A 22,059-nucleotide genomic window follows, 5' to 3' on the forward strand; every position below is an offset into this window, starting at 1 on the left:
TCACATAGCGTCCTTACCACACCATCATACATCTTGATTATGATATCCCCCATTTGAAAACTTTGCAAGCTGCATCGTTTCCCATTAGAACGAAACAAGAACTCACCAATCTGTAAGTTGTGAACCAGGCTTTGCTAGGCATCATGTGATAAGAACATCCCGAGTCGAAGATCCAAGAATCTGTGAGGCATTCTGAACCCGATAAAATAGAAAGCATATCACAATCACTGCTTCTTGAGTCTTCTTCTTTCACTACATTTGCAGATTTTGACTAATCCTCTTGAATTTCTACATTCCCCTTCTTCCACTCTGAACATTCAAGTTTTAGGTACCTAATTTTCCCGCGCTTAAAACACCAAACGTCCTTCCTCCTCCTGGACTTTAACTGAGTTTTATTATTATTCGATCCGCTCCAAAATTTGCCTCTCTCACAATCCTGATTACCCTTCGCCATGAGCCATTCACCTTGTGAACTCTCATCGTTGGCCTTCTTCCTCTGATAGAACCCCAACAATGCACTTGTGATATCCTCCAAATCTAGGTTTTCTTTCTCTCATGTCAGAGTTGTAACCAGATTCTCGTACGTAGCTAGAAAACGTAGGTAGGGAATTTAACAACATCAGCGCCTTGTCTTCATCCTCGAACTTCACATCAACCCGCTGATGATCTGATTGAATACGTTGATGTGTTGATTCTTGTTCGAACCCTCTGCTATCTTAAGCACGTAAAGTCTTTACTTAAAATACAACTTGTTCGATAAAGACTTGAACATATACCGGCTCTCCAGTTTCAGCAACATTGTTGTCAGCGATTCCTCATCCATGACGTGATACATCACATTATCGGCTAGAAAAAGCCTGATAGTGGTCACAGTCTTCGCTTCCTACTCCTTCCAACTCGTGTCATCCATGCCTTTCGACTATTTTTCATATAGAGCCTTCAGTACCATACATTGCTACACCAACACGTCCTTGACCCTCCTCTGTCAAAGTCTAAAATTTCCTATTCCATCGAACTTACCAATCTCGAACTTTGTAGAATAAATCTCAGCCATTACAACCAATAGCTCTAATACCAATTATTGACTCGAATGCGCAGCGAAAACACACACAACTCGAATCTGAAATAAGTAATGCAAGTACTCAATAATGAATATGCGAAAATTAACAATCAACCACAATAAGAATAAATGAAAGCAATAAGAACACACGACACAATAAATTTATGTGGTCGGAAATTTGCCTACATCCACGAGAGCAAGCGGCTGATTTTCACTATCAATTCGTGAAGCTTGTCAAGCTTACGTCAAAGGTTACAACAACTATTGATTAAATACTAACCCTATGTGTACAGAATTCTTAGACTACATCTAAAACATTCCTGTAGCAATCTCCGAAGGAAAATCCTCCAAAATCTCTCAATCTACAGATATCTCGATTCAAAATCTATAACCTGTGCCAAACAAAATCGTCTACAATTTTAGGAAAACTGTCGACGGAAAGATATCAAGAGTTGAATCCTACAGACGATTGAAACCGTCAATGGTTTCAAGAAAACCGTCGACGATTTGATACTAAGAGCAAACTATTGATGCAACCATCAACAGTTTTCCACCTGCAGCCACCTTCCTTGTTTTTTGCATCACTGTACTTCCTCGGCGCATGCGTTCCACTCAAATATGAGCCACATCTCCAACATTCAACTTATTTTATGAATTATAATCAAGTAATAATAAAGAAAATAATTCAAAATATACCTTACTTTATTTCCATCGAGACAACCAAACTTTGATGCAATTAACTTTGTTTTTCTTCTAATTATTGTTGATCAAGTCTTTATTATGTAGGAAACAACTTGATCTTCTCTCCCCTTACTCACTCTTATATTTAGCTTAGTGATGGAGATTCTGTCAAACTTGTTTGAGTGGTAAGAGGGACCAAAGTACTAATTATATAAAAATCCAAAAGTAATTTAAATCCATCAAAGAGTCATAAGTACATATATATGGTCATGCCCTTCCTTCAAGGTGAATGTATCTTGATTAAATATGATGCATTCCTTAATGATACATTAATTAAGGAGATTCATGACTTTGGTCATTGTATCTTAAACACTAATAAATGTGGTACTTGAATTTGGTCAATATGCCTATTATCTATTAATAAGTTAAGATACAACTTATTTATACCTATTATCTTTTTTAGTTTAAATTTTTTTAACACTCTCTTACTTGATCAAATGATCACATTGAGAATCACATATATATCTTTTTTAGTTGCATTTCATTAAATAAATAACTAATATGGATCGTGGCGACTTTATATCAATTAGTTGACATAATTCCTTCGATATATCACATGCATGCTTAACATTTATTTATATAAGTCATAATGAAGAAGAATATAAACTATTCATTTATGTTCACACGATACATTGGTCTCACAATAATGTCAAAATATCATAATCACTTACCATCATTATTCATTTTAATATAATGTACACATATACAAATTCCAAAACATAAACCAAGTCTATTATCATCTTGACACTCAATGTGTTCAACCATTTACCTTTTATCTCATTCTCTCTCTCTCTCTCTCTAACAACATGATATCTCAATTTTTTATGTTTTCATAACTTGAACACTTGTTGTATTTAGAGAAAAAAAATCATCATATAATGCTTTGATGTGTCTTGAAATAGAATCCTTTATTCAAAATCCCGAAATGAAATTTTTCAACCAAATTTCTTAGGAGGTCATGACATAATTCCACCTTTCAATGCATATCAATTATTTGTGCGAGGATATGCGTAAGTATAATTCATACTTCCAACCGAAAATGCTTATGGAATATTCCTCATTTGCGTTCGTTTACTTTCATTGGCAAAACTTCGATTTTCAATAATTCGTAACTTTTCATGACAGGACTATAAATACTGAACCTTTTAAGAACTTTTTTGAGTAGATGTCTAATATTTGCATATCTTCATAAATGTTGAACTTAAATTGTGAATATTCTGAACAATTTCACTTCTCATTATCATAAAGTTTAATCTGTTAGAATGCTTTCAACCTTCATAATGACCTTTCTATTGAACCAAAATTGTTTCAGTTGCCTCACACCAACATTAAGACATAAATCCAAGTCTTATAAAAACTAATATAATGAGAATATGTTCTTTTTAATTTGGAAATTGGAGCTTTTCAACTCTAGAAAATTAAATATGATTGAAAATAAATTTGAAGTAGTGATTTAAAAACATGCCAAGAGTGATCACTAAAAAACTTAATGTGACATTTAGTTATACTTACATTGAGTAATATATTGCATCATCATTTCCATCCTTTAGGTTAGATAATGACATGTCATTGATTCACTCCATAATACCTTACAACTTTAATCTCCTTACATTTTTCCATAAAATTAAAGCAAAATACATAATCAACCAAACTTAAGGAACATATTAAATGTGGGGCAAGAATAAAAAATGCTCCAACTCTTTTTATAAAAATAGGGAAAAGGGAAAATTTGTTGGCTTTGTCAGTGACGACCATACCTTCATTAAGCCAGAGGTTAGGTATAATATGTCTAGTTACGGGTAAGCTTTGACACCAATTGTTAGAAAATTCTCATCGGCTTATTTCATAAACCATAATCAAGTAAGAATAAGAAAATTAATTCAAAATACAACTTACTCTATTTCCATTAAGACAACTGAACTTCGATGCAATTAGCTTTTATTTCCTTTTAATAATTATTGATGAAGTCTCTATTATATAAAAAACTGCTTGATCTTCTCTCCCCTTACTCTTATGCTTAGCTTTGTGATGGAGATTCTATCAAACTTGATTGAGTGCTGAGAGGGATCAAAAGCCCTTTATATAGAAATCCATAAGTGACTCAATCTATCAAAAAGTCATAAATACGTACATATGACCTTTCCCTTCCTCCAAGGTGAATGTACCTTGATTTAATGTGATACATTCCATAACGATATGTTAACTAAGGAAATTCATTACTTCAATCAATGGATCTCTATTATTTCAATGTATCTTGATTAGGAAACTATTTATTAACAATTATAAATACATGATTTGGAAGATTTTGAATCAAGTACGATATATTTTGATATAGGAGGAGCAAATGCAAGGGGTGGGGGTAATACGAGCCATTAAACTTGGGACGAAGCCGCTATGTGGATGGCTTCTGGCTCTTTTCAAAAAAGAAAAGAAAAAAAACACGAGCTCATTAGGGATGACAAAATTCCAATATTAAAGAGCATTGGTAGCTGAAAAAAAAGGAATCAAAAAGTGCATTGCTAGTTACTTCTTCTTCTTCTTGCTCTTTTCCCTATGTAATGCTTAATTAATTGTAATTTCCTAAAATATACATTTCAAGACAAGCTTAAGCTTAATAGAAATTAGTGTTTGAACATTATTAATTTGAAGGAGGTTTTTTGCTTTTGCTGTTACAGTCGCTTTCTTCAGGGACCTGAAACAGACATGAAGGAAATTGCTAAAATACGAAATGCTGTCAAAACCGGGAAAAGCTATTGTGGCAGGCTATTGAACTACAAGAAGGATGGCACTCCCTTTTGGAATCTTCTAACAATCACTCCCATTAAGGATGATGATGGAAAGACAATCAAATTTATTGGGTGAGATTCTTCTTTATTTATTTATTGTTGTTGTTGTTTTTTTTTTTTTTTTTTTTTCCTTTAAAAAAAAAGTGGAATTTATGCTAGTATGTCCAACATCCTACAAATTAAAAGGATAAAAATACTAACTCAAAATTTCAATTCCCTAATTGTGCATTTAGAAGTTTGAAATTCAAATTTTGAATTTGAACATAACACAGCACAATCCAAATTCACACAATTCCAAATTTCAAATCCCAAATTATCTAGTCACATTATTCTTCCTTCAAAAAATATCAACAACAATTTGCAAGGCCACCATTAAACTGGTGAGCTCAATAGCAAAGTTGGTAGAGATAGCTTGAACTTAAAAGGAAACAAAAAGATTGAAATTGGCTTAAGGGTCATATAGTGATAGTCTTTTAATTCTTAGGTTAGTATTTGAGGGAAAGAAGACTTAAATAAAAAAGTTTATGTCTCTACGTTCCTTATATATTTGCAGTTTATCTCATTTATAATTTTTGGGATGACTTATTGGTTAGGAAAAGTAAGTGGCCAACATAAATTAGCTTGTTGCTCTACCTGCTTTTAGTTAAATTGGCCATCATAATTGTCATCGGTCAACATTATACTATCGTCAATTAAGCAAGCATTTTGGCTACAAGTTCGAGCATCAACGATGTGAGAGAGGTGGGATACAACAAAGTGAGTATTTATATAATACATTAATTCACCCCTTCAATATATATGACATTAGCTGCATGGTTGACTAATATGAGTAAATATCAACGATCCTCCTAGATTGAATTAGGACCAAAAACTATAGACTTACAGCCACAAACAGAGTTATACATATAATCTCGATAGTAGTTCCATGAACAATCCTTGGAATTGGTGGGGTTTCATCCTTGTGATAGTGGTATACAATGATAAAAAACAAAGAGATAAAAATGATGCTAAAAATTTAAAGGTTTCCATTCTTTACCTCATAGCATATTCCTAGGTAAGACGAAAAACTATAACACCATCATTTATTTTACCATTAAACAGGAACCTTAGAGAACATTTTCTTTTCTTTTTCTATCTTTTCTACTCTCTACATTTTTCCTTGAGATTCAAAGTACCTCAAGCTTTTCTTAATAGTTCTACTTTGATTAATATTCTTGTCTCTTCTCTTTTATATATGTATTTTCCAATTTAAACTTGAATATATTTTTCATGTTTTGATTATATTGTTTACCCTTGGAGTCTGGTGTTTAAGATATCTTTCTTACCCTTATGTGCAATTCATTCATTCTTCTTCTTCTTTTTCCTTTGTGTGTCTTTTTTCTTTTAGTGTAATTGTTTTTCCCTGCTATAAGGCTTCATCTTAGTCATGTAGTTAGGTCCCTTAAGTTTGTAGAGCATAGTTCTAAGTAACCTTGTAGTCGCCTTCCATTTATATGCATAAGGTAGCTAATCAAAAGAAAAGATGTTCCTTTAAGCCCATCACAAACATAAGATGGGTGCTCATATTGTACAATCTATGGTTGTGGTTGGTGAGGTTAATACTGTTAAAATTAAGGGAAAAATTCTCTGTTTATTTCACAATGTCTAATTACATGGAATAGTAGATAATTATATACAAGGAAAAAATCTAATTTTGTACTATACTAATTTTAAGGCTAGAATTAGGGTTGTCCCTTGTATCAAGAGATTTACAAACAAATCCTTGATACAAGAGATTTACAATTAAGACTTTTCCTCAAATCTCTTTAATTAACAACAACTCACGCCAACATTCCCCCACAAGTTGGTGCATATAGGTCTCGCATGCCTAATTTGTCAAGTGAGTTGTAAAATATTTTGCTACATATAACCTTTATGAGTACATTTGCCAACTGGTCTTTAGACTTAACAAAAAGAAATCGAATTGTCTTGTCCTCAAGATTTTGTTTCATGAAATGTAGGTCCACTTCTACATGTTTAGTTTGGTCATGTTGGACAGGATTGTGTGAGATATCAATTGCGACCTTACTATCATAGAACAGGTTCATCTCACAACTTGGGGCAAAACCTATTTTAGTTAGTAGTCTCTTAAGCTAGAGAAGTTCACAAAGACCTTTAGCCATTCCACAGAACTCAGCTTCAGCACTTGAGAAAGCCACCACATTTTGTTTCTTACTTCTCCAAGTTACAAAATTCCCGTCAACAAACATGAAGTACCCTGAGGTGGACTTTCGATCTGATATATTTCTTGCCCAATCTGCATCTGTATATCCCTCGACTTTGAGGTGTTTGTTTTTTAAGAACATAAGCCCTTTCCCTAGAGATGATTTTAAGTATTGAAGAATTCTAAGCACAACATCCATGTGATCCTCACATGGACAGTGCATGAATTGACTTACTACACTTATTGTATAAGTAATATCAGATCGAGTGTGTGATAGATAAATAAAATTTCCAACTATCCTCTGGTACCTTTCTTTATTTATTGGCATGTGGTCTAGGTATTCTCCCAATTTTTGGTTTTGAATAATTGGTGTGTCTGCAGGTTTGCATTCTAGTAGTCCCACCTCAAATAGAAAGTCTAGGACATATTTCCGTTGGGAAAGAAATATACCTTGCTTTGATCTAGCAACCTTAATTCCCAAGAAGTATTTAAGTCCTCCCAGATTTTTCATTTCAAACTCAGTTACCAAACGCTCTTGGAGTCTTGATATTTCTTCCAGATCATCTCCTGTAATAATCATGTCATCTACATAAATTATTAGAGTTGTGACCTTACCCTGTTGATGCTTTAAGAATAGTGTATGATCTGAGTTTCTCTATTGATAGCCATATTTCTTCATTGCCAAGTTGAATCACTCGAACCATGATCTAGGTGATTGTTTCAGGCCATACAATGCTCATTGTAATTCGCACACCACCTCAACTTTGGAAGTTGCTTCATAGCCTGGTGGAACATCCATGTAGACCTCCTCCTCCAGATCTCCATGGAGAAAAGTATTTCTTTACATCAAATTGGTGCAATGACCAATCAAGGTTTGCGGCAAGGGATAATAATACTCTAACCGAGTTCAATTTTGCTACCAGCAAGAAGGTCTCTTAGTAGGCTACACCATATGTCCGGGTGTAACCTTTTGCTACTAGTCTTGCTTTGTATCAATCAATTGAACCATCTGCTTTGTGCTTAATGGATAACACTCATTTACATCCTATTGTCTTCTTTCCTTTGGGCAAGGGAAGAAGAGTCCAAGTTTTATTTTTCTGCAGTGCCTTCATTTCTTTCTTCACGGCCTGGGTCCACTTAAGATTTGTCAGGGCTTCATGAATATTGGTAGGAATACTACCTGAGGAGAGTTCGTGTATGAATGTCCTGAGTGGTTCGGAAAGCCTTTTTGTAGACACATAGTTGGCGATTGGATACTTTGAGTTTCATCCTCCAATGTCCAAAGAGTATCTATTTGGTGGTTTTCCACGATTAAGCCTGAAAGGTACAGTGTAGCCAACGTGGATATCTATATCATTAGCGTTTGAAGGTAGATGAGTGTTTACCTCAGGGATATTCTCAAGAGATGGGTCTTTGGGTATCGCATCATGAGGGCGGTTTCCTATTTCAACTTCAGCTTCAAGTGATGTAGGCATATCTTTGGAACTTATATCCATTTCTGAACTCACACCTTTTTATGTATTGGGTTCCTTATTGACATAAATTCAATGTTGTGTTCGTTCGGCTAGTCAAAACTCAGCCAATTTGGCTCGTCATTACTAATTTGCCCCTAACGAGGAGAATTGGGTAAGGAGGAAGAGAAAAATGTCTCAGACTCCAAAAAAGTGACATCTATGGTCACATAGGTTCGTTTGGTGGTCGGATCATAGCATCGATACCCTTTTTTGGTGTAATGCATATCCCAAGAAGAGGCATCGAATAACACACGAATCTAGTTTCGTGCGTTGATTTTTATGAAGGTGGACAAATGCGACACATCCGAAAATCCATGGAGGAAGCATCAAGAGCGTAGGTAAGGGACCATATGTAGATAGGGTATGTAATGGAGACTTGAAATTCAATACTTTAGAAGGCATCCAGTTGAGGAGATGCATAGCCACAACAACATCAGTCCAATGGTGACTAGGCACATGAGCCCCAAGTAGTAGGGCCCGAGCAGTTTCAAGAATATGGCGGTTCTTTCGCTTAACAACACCATTCTGCTGAGGATTCTATGTGCAGGAGGTTTCGTGGATAAGGCAATGATGCTAAAAATAAGCCTAAAATGGGTGATTCACATACTCATCATCGTTATCTGATTGAATGATCTGAATCTTAGTTGAGAATTGTGTTTGAACCATTGGGTGATTCACATACTCATCACAGTATATCCAAGTAATGCAAGTACAGTCATCTACAAATATCAAAAACCAGCGGAAACCAGATATTGTAGAAATTGGGGAAGGACCCCATACATTCGAGTAAATTAAAGCAAAAGGAACAGTAATTTTATTCATACTTAAAGGATAGTATCTCTATAGCTTTTAGCAAGAATGCAAGTCTCACATTTCAAATCAAATATTGAAATATTGGAAAATAAATCCGAAAATAAATATTTCATATAACTAAAGGACGGATGCCCTAACCGACGGTGTCAAATCCAAATCTGTCGCTCTTTCTTGTCAACCGAAGGATGCATATGATGTGCAAAACCCATACTGAAATCGTCAACATAATAGAGCCCACCTCTTTTAGTACCACGTCCAATGATCTCCTTGGTAAGAATATCCTAAAGTAAACAAAAAGTAAAATACATTAGTACAACACAGTTCAAAGCTTCAGTAACTAGGCTCACGGAGAGCAGTTTATGGGAAAGAGAGGGAACAAGCAAACTATTAGATAAGGATAAAGTGGGTGACAAATCCACGATTGCTACAATAACCGAAGCCTCAAAGCGATATCATTGCCAGTATGGTGTAGCTCGCACCCATCGGTGACCAGCCGGAAAGAACAAGCGATATTTCACACCCTTGGATATAGAGTCGAACACTCTCGCCCACAGTAATTAGCCGAGACATGGCGTCAGCGTACGGTAATTAGCCGCTACTAGCTTATTTACAAAACCTAGAACAATTTTGGAACTCACGTCCCTATACTCATCAGCGTACTGTAATTAGCCGCCACTTGAGGTTTTTACAAAACTTGGAACATTTACATACGACATTTCATTCCATACTTATTTGAGTATACAACAAATCATATCGTTTTTTATATCAAGAATACAATTTAATACAAATATGGGTACGGTCATCTCAATACTACAATTTTAATACAACATACGATTTCTCCAACAAAATAGAGATGATACCCGAAACTTCCAAAATTTCCCAAAAACTGTAACCTGAAAATTGCGCATTTTTACCTGATATATTTTCCCAAATAAGTAACCAAAACATACATATGATAGTAAACTACAGGTTTACCAGTTCCGATTTAAAAAATAAACTAATATGAACAAAATCCCCTTACCTTTTCCTAAATACCAAAATATGAACTCTATGGCTCCAAAACTACGAATTGAGTCCCTAAAACCTAAACATCAAAGAACTATACTTTACTACAATTCTTACTACAACACATATACCGAAACAAAACTAAAATCGAACCCTTACCTTGGTTTTGGGTCAAAACCCGAAAATCCTCGAAATGAAGATCTGATCCAGTATTCTCGAAGAGATTCCTCCACTGAACCCGCAGTAACATTAGATCGTTGAATCAAGTGACGAACAACGAAGAAACGAAGAGAGAGAGAGAGAGAGAGAGAGAGAGAGAGAGAGAGAGAGAGAGAGAGAGAGAGATCAAGCTGGTTCTAGAGAGAGAGAAAGAGAAAGAGTTTGAGGTTTCTTAGCACCTAAGCAAGAGAAATGGATATTTATAGCCCCTTTGACCCGACCAACCTTGTCAATGAGATGGTGCCTTCGTCGAAAAATCATCCATATGTTTCATTGACGAACCGGCCCTTCGGCGACGAACCCTATTCCAATATTTTACAACACGTTCGGTATCTCTTCATCGACAAGGCTCTGAATTTCGGCAACAAAAAGTATGAGGGCCTTTGTAGACGAGAACAATGGCTTTGTCGATGAAACTTGTAAAATTTACCTTTTTACCCTTTCGCCATTTAGTCAATTTACATATCTCGGGTCGGGTTCTTACAAGCCATTGGGCATAAATGGAGACAAGACAAAGCAAAAAATAGCCATTTGAAGCTCATTAATTGTAGATCTGCTGCAGTCACTTGTCAACGGGTGGCCCTCACTAATCGACGAGTTGCACTCACTAGTTGACTAGTCGACGGGTCACCTGGACTGCGAGACATGATTTAGCTACTGATTTTGCTTGTCGACGAGTCAAGCTACACTAGTCGACAAATCCCTTGTTTTCCTTACTAGTAAACCTCTAAATGCACTAACTCATGTTAGGACAAGTGCCAATGAAATATGATTGTTCTAATGATGCTTTTGGTTTGTCTGAATGAAGTATGAATGAGTGTAGGATGTCTTGTTTGATAAAACACTCTTGAAAGCTTGTTTTGACATCCTATGCACTTAGCATGCTTCTGTATGCATATGAAATTTAGTTTTGATGCTCTATACTACATGAACTATATGTATGTGTAATTGCTTAGCTCTTTGCTAGGTGTTCTTACCACCATCACACACACAAGAGGTACAAAACATTTCCTACCTCACTCACAACCCAACAAACATGTAAACAAAATGAGACTTTATATGAATTCTGCTTTGGTTGTGCTTTGAGTGTTCCATGTATGTACTTTGGTTATGACCTTTGCTTATTGCTTCTTAAATGATTCGTTTTCTCATTGCCTCATCAAGACTCGTTTGATCATTTTGCTTTCATTGGTATCGACTTGTTTAACCTATACTGAACTTGAATTCACAGACTAGATAACCTGAGGGACACTAATGAGTTATTATCATCAAAACTTACTAGAATGGGAAACCTTAACCACTAAAGCTAACAAATGATACTTTCCCAAGGGTTTGTGTTTCTTTGCGTGTGAGAGGGGATTGAAGTAAAAGTTAATATGTTTCAATTTCTATTCATTAGTAAAGAGTCATTCTTCAAAGGTTGGTGGTACTTTTGCTTAAGGAGGAACCAATGCATCCTCTTGAACCTCTTCATGGAATCAATGGGTAATTTTATGCAAGATGGTAGTGTGAGTGAACTTATAATAAGAGCCTAAAACACATTTTTGCCACCTTGCTAAAGAAGGACGAAGCTAACGTTTGGGATGAATTCATTGGAGTTAAGACAAGGAGCTTCAACGAGTTATTTTGGATAAATGACTTTGTTAATTTGTATTATTTTTAGATGCTTTGTTTTCTACTTTTTTTATTGTTTCTCTATTTAATTTGTACATTTCATTTTAGGACAAAATACACTGATCTCCCCCGAGGTTTGGCAAAATGACAGTGGCCTCCCCCGAGGTTTCAAAAAATTTAAGTACCTCCCTTAAGGTAAGAATTCTAAGGACTTCCCTTGAAATTTGTCAAAAAGATACAAATCTCACCTTGTATTTTGTAAAAAGATTGAAAAGTCTTTTTTAAGAAAGGTTTGTATCTTTTTGGAAAACCTCAAGAGAGGTTTGTGACATTTTTGAAACTTTAGGGGAGGTCTATGACATTTTTGAAATGTTAGGGGATATCTTTGTCATTTTGTCAAATCTCAAGGAAGGTGAGTGCCTTTTCCTTTTATTTTATTTAGTTGAGCAAACTAAAAAATCTAGTTCATGTGTTTATTGTATAGAAATGATTGACCCTTCTTTCTTTCTTTCTTTTTTCTTTTTTTTTTTTGAAAAGAGCCGAAAGCCACTTAGCGGCCTCGTCCCAAGTTTATTAATAACCCTCACTTATGGTGAAAGAATACCGTGGAAACAAAAGGACACTTGGGACTTACATAATAACCAATAAAAACACCACACGCATCAAACCAAACAAAAGAAGAAAACAAACTTATACCAATATCAAAAGGAAACCAACTAAACATACCTCATATAAGTCGTACTCATCTTATCTAATTTATACAAACTTTTGATAACTCTAGGAAGTTAGCTACTATTTGTAAGCAAACTATTCCTCCCCATGACACCTTGTCGAGTCAAAACATCTGCCACTTTATTCTCTTCTCTATACAACTGATTGACCCTTCATTTTTTAGGTTGCCCAAAAGAAAAAATGCCTAAGAGAAGGGCTTAGGCATAGGAGAAGGGATTGGGCAAAGCAATGGTGCTTACTGAATCGCCTAAAGGAAGACACCAGTGACACCAAAATTGTTTACTCCAACTCGTGTCACCAACCTCATGAGAAAGAGAAAGGGTAGAAGCCCAAGTCATAAGAGGTCCAAGTGGCCTTTTGAGTCTATATTGTCTAAAGAGTCTTATTTGTAGGTGGCCACCACCCATACCCCTAGTAGATCCTTGTTTAGGCGAGTAAGGGACTCAAAAAGGACAATGTTGTTATCCTTGTGGATACAAAAATTCTCAAGTGTCACTGAAAGGCAAATCATTATTTAAAGGCGAAGCAATCCTCATAGAGAGGAAGTAGCACAAGTATAGATATCAAGTGGTCTTCAATCTAATGAAGGTAAAAATAAAAATAAAAAAATTCTAGGTGGTTTTTTTTTTGTTATTTGTAGTTGTGCCAAGTTGACACCATTTTTTGATAAAAAAAAAAAAAATTAGAAAACTTTGGTGCAATTGAGAGGTTTAAGGCTAAGGGATCATTTGAAACTGCTTTATGGAAAAGTAACTTTTAAAAAAAAATATATGCGATGAATTTAATAAATGCTAATTATAAGTGATGATATACAAAAGTACACGGAACCATAAGTGTTGTTTAATTGAGTCTATAAATAATGCTAATTATATCATTGTTATTTGGATAGTAAATTTTATTATTAGTGTTAAATGAATCTATATTAGTCTCATAAAAATAATATTATCATATTTCAACATATAACTATTATATCATGACACTTGAGAAAATAATATATAATTTTTTTAATTAATTATTTTAATATTTAATAGTTAAAATTTAATTTGGTTAATTAACATTTGAGATATATGATTAGTATTTTTTAAATATATTATTATTAATTGGGTTCATTACATTATTATTTTATAAATTTTTTTGTAATTCATTATTAATTTTAAATTAATAAATTTATATTCATTAGGGAGGTCAAGATAAGCTATTTGCATACCTCATCTTTGTATTAATTGGTTGTACCGTAGAATTAGGAAAACAACAAAATCATAAAATTCCTTTATAATATTTTTTTGGTAGACATGCTTACATAAAATTGGGCATTTTGCGTAGACTATTTACAAAAATTTTGGTGTTCTCAAACAATATATGAAATTACGTGGACATAAATGAATATGAAATTGTTTCTTCAAGATAACTATTTTTTTTTAGTATGATACGGTAAGATCACTTGCAAACAAAAGTCTAAAAGATAATGTAGTAAATGTTAAAAGAATAGGGATAAGATCATAGAATTCAAGATACCTCTCAGACTAGAGATATACAAGAGTTACTAACATCTGAAAATATTTATAGGAGCTTATTTGAATGGACATATTGGAATGGATAATCTAGGTTATAAGAGGATACATAAAGGTCATGGATATGGAGATAAAAATGAGTTCAGTGATACAACTTTAGATTTTTCCAAGTCCTAAGATTTGATTATATTGAATACTTGTTTTATAAAAACAGAAGAACATTTAATAACTTTTAAACGCAGGCAAAATAAAAGTCAAATTAATTTCTTCTTGACTTGGAAATTAGGTCGTCTATCATGTAAAGATTGAAAATTTATTTTAGGTGAAAGTTTGACTACACAATATAGAACCCTACTATTAGATATATATACTAAAAAAAATGGAAGAGAAAGAGCAAAATAGATTAATGCAAAAGGACAAGATGGTGGAGCTTGAAAGGAGAAAAATATAGTAAAATTCAAAGATAAAAATAATTAAAGAGAGTGATTGGACAATACGAGATACGGTATGTAGATGCAAAGACTGTGGAATAAAATGACTAACTCTATCACAAAGAAAGAAAGAGATTTTTTAGGTGGATCCATAGGAAGATAGATAGTAAAGAAAGTTAATCAAGATGTCCAAAAAGCCTAAAGAAAAAAGAAATTGATATAAAACATAGCTAAGTTATAGATATATATAAAATCTTAAAAAATAAAAAAAAAACAAAAATACAAGAGATATGCCAAAAAAAAAAACTATTAGTGAAGCTAAACATAGAGCTTATGATACTATACATATTAGACTAGATAAAAAATAAAAAATAAAAAGGAGAAAGAGACATTTATAAACTTGTTAGAGTTAGAGAAAGAAAATGTAAAGGTTTAGTTAATATAAAACATATAAAGATGAGAATAATAATGTTTTAGTTAAAGTAGAAAACATAAAAGAGAGGTGGGGAAGATACTTTAATAAGTTATGTAATGAAAACTAAACTGAAAACTTGAGTTTGGAAGTGACAAATGAGGAAAATACTACAAATAGAAGATTTATTTGCAAAATTAGAGTCCATGAAGTAAAAATGACTTTAGAAAAGATGAAAAATGGGAAATAGATAACATACTAATTGAAGTTTGGGAATGTTTAGGGGATAAAGGAAATATTTGGTTAACTAATTTGTTCAACACTATTATAAAAATTAAGAAGAATACAAGAGGAATGAAGGAAAAGGACATTAGTACTTTTAGACAAAAATAAAGCGATATTCAAAATAGCAATAGCTATTGTGGAATCAAGATTATGTGTACTTAGATAAAATCATGGGAAATGATAATTGAACAAAGAATAAGACTAGACATAAGAGTTTTAAAGAATTAGTTTGGTTTTATGACTGGGAGTTGACAATAGTAGTTATTTATCTTTTAAGAAGATTAATAAAAAAGTTTAGGAAAAGAAGGAATTTGCATATGATTTTTATTAACTCAGAGAAAACCTATGATAAAGTACCTAAGGAAATTTTTTGGTAGATTTTAAAAAGGAAGGGAGTCTGTAGTAAATGTACTAAAGTCATTATGGATATGTATGACTAGCTCTAGGATCGTAGGAGAGGAATTCAGAGAATTTCTAACCATAATACGTGTACATCGAGGTTCTATTTTGAGTCCTTATTTTTTTACTTTAATGATTGATGAACTCAATAGGAATATATAAAATGAGATCGTTTGGAGTATGTTATTTGTAAATGATATTGACTTGATTGATGAAAGTAGGAGTGGTGTGGAATCGAAATTAGAATTTTGGAGAACTATTTTAGAGTCTCAAGTTTTAGGATAAGTTGGAATTAGACATAATAAACGAAATGTGATTTCAATAACATAAGAGGAAGTATTAGATAGAAGATTACTTAATCATCAAGAAATTAATATCATTAGTAGATTTCAATATCTTGGATGCATTATGCAAGAGGGAAGGAAAATTGAAGATGATGTAATACATAAAGTTAAAGTAAGTTGAATAAAATAAAATAGGTTTGATAAAATGGAGTAGTGCGTCCAATTTGTTGTGTGATAATAGAATATGCTTAAAATTAAGAGGAAAGTTCTATAACATGACTATAAGGCCAGTCATGCTTTACAAATTTAAATGTTGGGTAACTAAAAAATAATATGTATAAAAGTAAAAATTGTCGAAATGCAAGCGTCAAAGTGGATGAGTGATGTAATATTAAAAAATAAATTAAGGAGTGAAAATAAGCACAATAAACTAGGCATAATATTGGTCAAAAATAAGATAAGGGAGTGACGACTTAGATATTTTGGACATTTGAAATGCGAATCTAGTAGCACACCTATGTGGAGGTGTAAGTAATTAGTTATTGTTTATGGTATTAAAGGGAGTAAGGATAAACCTAAAATAACTTGAAATGAGAATATGAGAAATGACTTAATATTTTTTAATATAAATACGGAAAATGCTTTTGTGGGATTGTAACGCCCCGAACCCTCAAACCCGGGTCCGGTGCGTTATACCTAATCATATCCTGATAAATCATATTCCACAACATTTGCAGCGGAAAACATAATCATAATATCCATGTAACATAATACCAGAGTTTACTAATTCTAACTATAATTCATATTAAATCATCAATCACCTGCATTTCCATAAATCTACATAACTCCCAAAACAATTTAGTATTTTCACAATCATTCTTTTCTCCACAGACTTAAAATATAAAGACGTAAAACATAAATATTTGCATCCCAAAATTAACATAAAAATATACCATTTTCTTTTTCTATTTCCCAATAATACTATAAAAACCTCGAGCTCTCAAAGCTCGATCTCGAGGAAAACCTGAAAAAAACATAAATTCGTATTCGAGTGAAACACATCTCAGTAAGGGAAGAAATCATATATTAAAACAGTGTATAGCCAACATATATAACATAATATTTAACATTTGAAAATCCTTAACATAATTTTCGAAATCATTCCCTGATCCTAATCAAACACACGCAAATATTTAACCCACGAGATTACTCGAGGATAGGGGTGATTACCCGCCCATACAAGTAGCACCTCTCTGCTTTGATATTTAGGCAACCCAAAGGTCGTAGTTAAAGCATATTAGGACACTCAACTTACTCAGTAAGCCCTCAAGTGATAAATTAATTTCATACTCACGCTGTTCAACAATAGCTTACCGGCAAAGGCCCTAAGGATAGGGAAATCTACCCGCCCATACAAGTAGGTTCCCTCTGCCCTAGTACGTTATGCGGCTACTGCCACATCTGTAGCTACTAGTGCACTCGCCTTACTCAGCAAGTCCTTAGGCGAAGAGTATGTCTCGCCCAATCATAACATGTTCTACGTACATACATACTTCTATTATCATAATACATCATTCTGTTCTGTCATTATACATTTATGCACATTCATTCCTGTTCATAACTTAACTTTGCATTTCGTTTAACTTTAAGTGACTCTTTCCCATTTACATCATTTACCTTTGTCATTTCATTTCATTGTCATTTCATCGTCATTTCATTGCATAACATTTCATTTCATTACTTCGTACTATAGCTGGTCTTTAGCCATCATCAGTTAGTCTACGTAGAAATGTGCTAGATCTGCTAACATAGCTCCTTTAGCTGTCATCAATTAGTCTACACAGAAGTGTGCTAGATCTACTAACAAGGCTATCTTTCAGCTGTCTTACATTTACATGATTGCATTTAACATACAAGGGCAACATTATCCATATCATATTTTATTTTCATTATTTTACTTACTTAGCCTGCATCTCATATATTTAACATATATTTGCACAGAATCTTATGCCACACAATTTAGCAATAAAATTCATACACTGTCTGTAAAATAAGCCAACCAACATTTAATGTTTATATACTGAAAATACCTTTCATTTCTTACTTAATTATCCTGAAAATATTTCCCACTTTCATTAGTTCATTTTCGCATATACATATATAATAAACAACCCTAAACTCGAAAAAAATATAATTTAAACAGTTGGTATTTTACCCATACCGAAACATATACACGTACATATAACACAATTTATTTTTCCATTAATTTCATAAAAATTCTGATTTAATATATATTTTTCCCCTTACCTGGTTTTTTGAACTACGCCAATAGGGATTCTAAAAAATACCTGCGGCGCTCACCCGGACCCTTAAATTAAATTCCTAATTCCAATAAATTATTCCTGAATAAAATATTAATTTAATACTTCCTAGGGTCATAATTCCTAAATAAATAATAATACCCTTAAATTTAGCCAAATTGCCAAATTTTCCAAATCCCACTTCGCTTTGGAGTAGAGCCTAGAAAATCCCAACTGAAAAATTACCTACGTCAAAATGATGATGACGACGACTAGGACCTCGTGGTTGTATCCGTTCGTCGATTTAACCACATATTAATGGCGAAATTGAGAAAATGGAAAAAAATTACCTTTCCCCAGGAGCAGTGCCTAAGTCGTTCCCACGAAAAATCTGCTCTAATAGAAATGTCGGCAACGGAACCAGGATTCCAACGGCACCTTCCGTTTTCCGATCTATCACAAACTCGCTGAGTAGTTGAGAGAAGGAGAGAGACGGAGACGAACGCAGGAAAATATTTTTCAGGGAGGGGGGGGGCGTGCAGCTCCAGCTTCTGTTCTTCTTCTTCTTCTTTCTTCTTCTTCTTTCTTCTTCTCTTCTTATCTCATTCTTTTACTTTACTTTATATATATATATATATATATATATATAATAACTTACTTATATATATCATTTTAATTAATTTTAATAATTTTTTTTAAATCTAATGTAAAAATATTTAATTTAATAACTAATTATTTAATTATTTAGTTTATATTAATTTAATTTAATTTCTTTATTTTAAATTTTTTTTTCTTTTCCCACGCCATTCCTTTTATTTATTTATCTGTTATTTTATTTATATTTTTTTATAAATTATTTTAATCCTTTTAAATTTCCGGGTCTTTACAGGGATGAACTGGCAAAAAAGATTCATGTAATCGACCTCCACTAGTGGGACTTAAGATAAGTTGTTATTGTTGTTGTTGTATGATAATATTACTTGAGAATTAAAAGAAAAAAACATATAATTCGCCATCAAATTGCTATCAAAAGAAATGAAGCTTGAATCATTGTTACTATATCAATAAAGAAATGAGATCAGACTCACAATAAAAATTACGACAAAAGATACTCACCTTCCCTCAGGTTTGGCAAAAAGAGAAGGACCTTTCATGAGATTTAAAAAATTCCATTGACCTCCTTTGAAGTTTCAAAAATGTCACAGACCTTCCCCGAGATTTAGCAAAAAAACACAAACTTTTTCTCAAAAGACTTATCTTTTTACAAAATATAAGGGAAGGTTGGTGTCTTTTTTGAGAAAACTTAGGGGAGTTCACTGAATTTTTTGAAACTTCAAGGGGGGGGGGGGAATCTTTAGAATTTTTGAAATCTCAAAGAAGGTTATTATCTTTTTACCGAACTTGAGGGGAGGTCAACGTCTTTTACCCTAAAAATTATTAAATATATAGATATTCTTAATTATACGCTAATATTTATATAATAATTCAAATGGTATCAAATATTATGATACCGTTAATGAATTATAAATATTAGAGCAAAAAAAAACACTAATTTCGCTTGAGATTTACCAAAAAGACATCAACCTCCCTGAAGGTTTTAAAATTTGGAAGACTTTTTTAAAGTTTCAAAGCTCCTATAAATCTCTTTACATTTGATTTTAGGAACATTTACAATGTGATGCCCCGATTTTTCATACCATTTTTTTTAAAAAAAAAAAAAAAAAACACATATATTGGCCATGTCAACCCCTGATACCATAATACATAACCCGACCCGCAAATGGGTACCGGTATACATCATACTCACATATATAATCCTAACAGCGAAAGTCATTACATATACATATATACGTCCTACAGCGAATACACATACCAGAGTGTCAACCAACCAAAGGATTATATATCAACATACATCCCAAAATAACAAAACTCTAGGGGAATCATCCATCCCTAGTTACACACTCACCCTATAAGTCAAGGTACCGACTCTACTCTATCTGAGAGCTCTATCACCAGCTCGATCTCGGTTTCGTGAAATATTTAAATGATTGGGTGAGATACATCTCAGTAAAATGGAATAAATTATCTACAGTGTGTTGCAATATGAGATTCATTATATCATAACATATAAGCATACCAGTGTTAGTATTTTCTGAGAAAAATATATCATTCCACATTTACTATCGTATAGATATACAGAAGAAGCTTCAAAAGTTTTTACTTTCATTTCCAAAATCATTCAATATAACCCAAATTTACCTGCGAAGTTCCTGAGGATAAAGAAACTTACCCGCATATATAAGCAGCTTCCCTCTGCCTTGATATCGTTTACAGCCTAGCCCGAATTATTGGGGTCAGCTACAAATGATACTTATCAGAGCACTCAACTTATTCAATAAGCCCTCAGACATTGTGTTTTACTTCACTTTAATTATTTATTAACTCACTCTATTTATTTCCCATTTCATTCCTATTCCCTTTTCATGTTCATTTCCATTTCCGATTCTTTTTCTTTTCCATTTCCATTTCTAGCACATGAGTTTCCCTAGTAACCCACACTGTCGTGTCTGTAACTCATGGCTGCCCTGAGGATTTTTCTCCATGCCATGCTTCCCCCAATGGTCAAGATTGTGCAACCCGAAGGCTAGACCTAACCGCAGCTGGCCAACCAGGTTAAGTCAAATTTCATCACATATCTCATGTTTGTAGTATGACTGGCCGACCAAAGCTCTGATCCAGACTCAAGGGGCACAACAATTATACTATACGGCTCAGCCTACTGCCACGCCACATGCTCCACGAGCTCGTGTGGTTGCACTGCTCCACTAGCAACGGTATCGTGCTCTCAATTTCATAACCCATCATTAGGGTTTCCATATCCATCCATCATGGTTTCACTGCCACATACTAACAACCATTATGTGGCATTGGCATTTCATCCATTACATATTTGTATTCCCCGCACGGAATTTCACATTTCATTTCTCACAATTTAGAATACATATTGCAGAATTAACATGCAATATTCACATTTCACATATTTACATTTCCCATAATCATATTTCGCATTTTCATATTGCAGAATTAACATTACAATATACACATTTCAAAACCAGTATTTTCAACACATTTATCATTTCAATAATCCTTTCTCAGTTCATGATTCATTTCACCATATTTATCATATAAATATCTCTTTTCACAAATATTCAGTATTTCTCAAACACATTCACATATTTCACATTTCCTCATTTTTTCAGAAAATACATTTCCTGCATATTTTACTTTCAACATTTTTCCACAATTCAATTCTCATATCATAACACATTTCAATATCACATATTCCACAGGATAATTCATTTATATTAGTTTAAACATTTTCCAATATAATTCATATGCTACACAAATTTCATCTGATATTTATATTATACATAAATTTCAGGTAAAATATCATATACCATTTCACATATTTCTCAACCCATAATCTACATAAAAATACTACTATAATTTATTCCACTTATCTGGCTTACTGAGATGCTCACAATAACACTCAATTTGACGCTCCTCGGCATTCCCAACTCAAAAGCCTAAAAATCATATTTTTACCAAATTAATTAACTCATTTCCCACAACAATTTCAGTATAATATTGCCTACATTTCAAATATTCTAAACAACTCATAATACCCTTAAATCTTTTACTTACCCTGATTTTGGGATGATACCCTCAAACTCCAAACTAGAAATCTAC

At 33.3% G+C, this 22,059-nt stretch overlaps 1 protein-coding gene across 1 annotated transcript in view; it reads left to right on the plus strand.

Annotated features, from left to right (window-relative positions):
* Positions 1-22,059, plus strand: part of LOC131160379 (phototropin-2) — a 192,871-nt gene that overhangs the window by 2,325 nt on the left and 168,487 nt on the right. The window contains exon 2 of the mRNA XM_058116010.1: positions 4,477-4,659. Coding sequence (XP_057971993.1) covers positions 4,477-4,659 — 183 coding nt within the window. The remainder of the gene's footprint in view (positions 1-4,476; positions 4,660-22,059) is intronic.

Source organism: Malania oleifera, chromosome 7 (genome assembly GCF_029873635.1).
Source record: "Malania oleifera isolate guangnan ecotype guangnan chromosome 7, ASM2987363v1, whole genome shotgun sequence".
In the NCBI taxonomy this organism is placed as follows: domain Eukaryota; kingdom Viridiplantae; phylum Streptophyta; class Magnoliopsida; order Santalales; family Ximeniaceae; genus Malania; species Malania oleifera.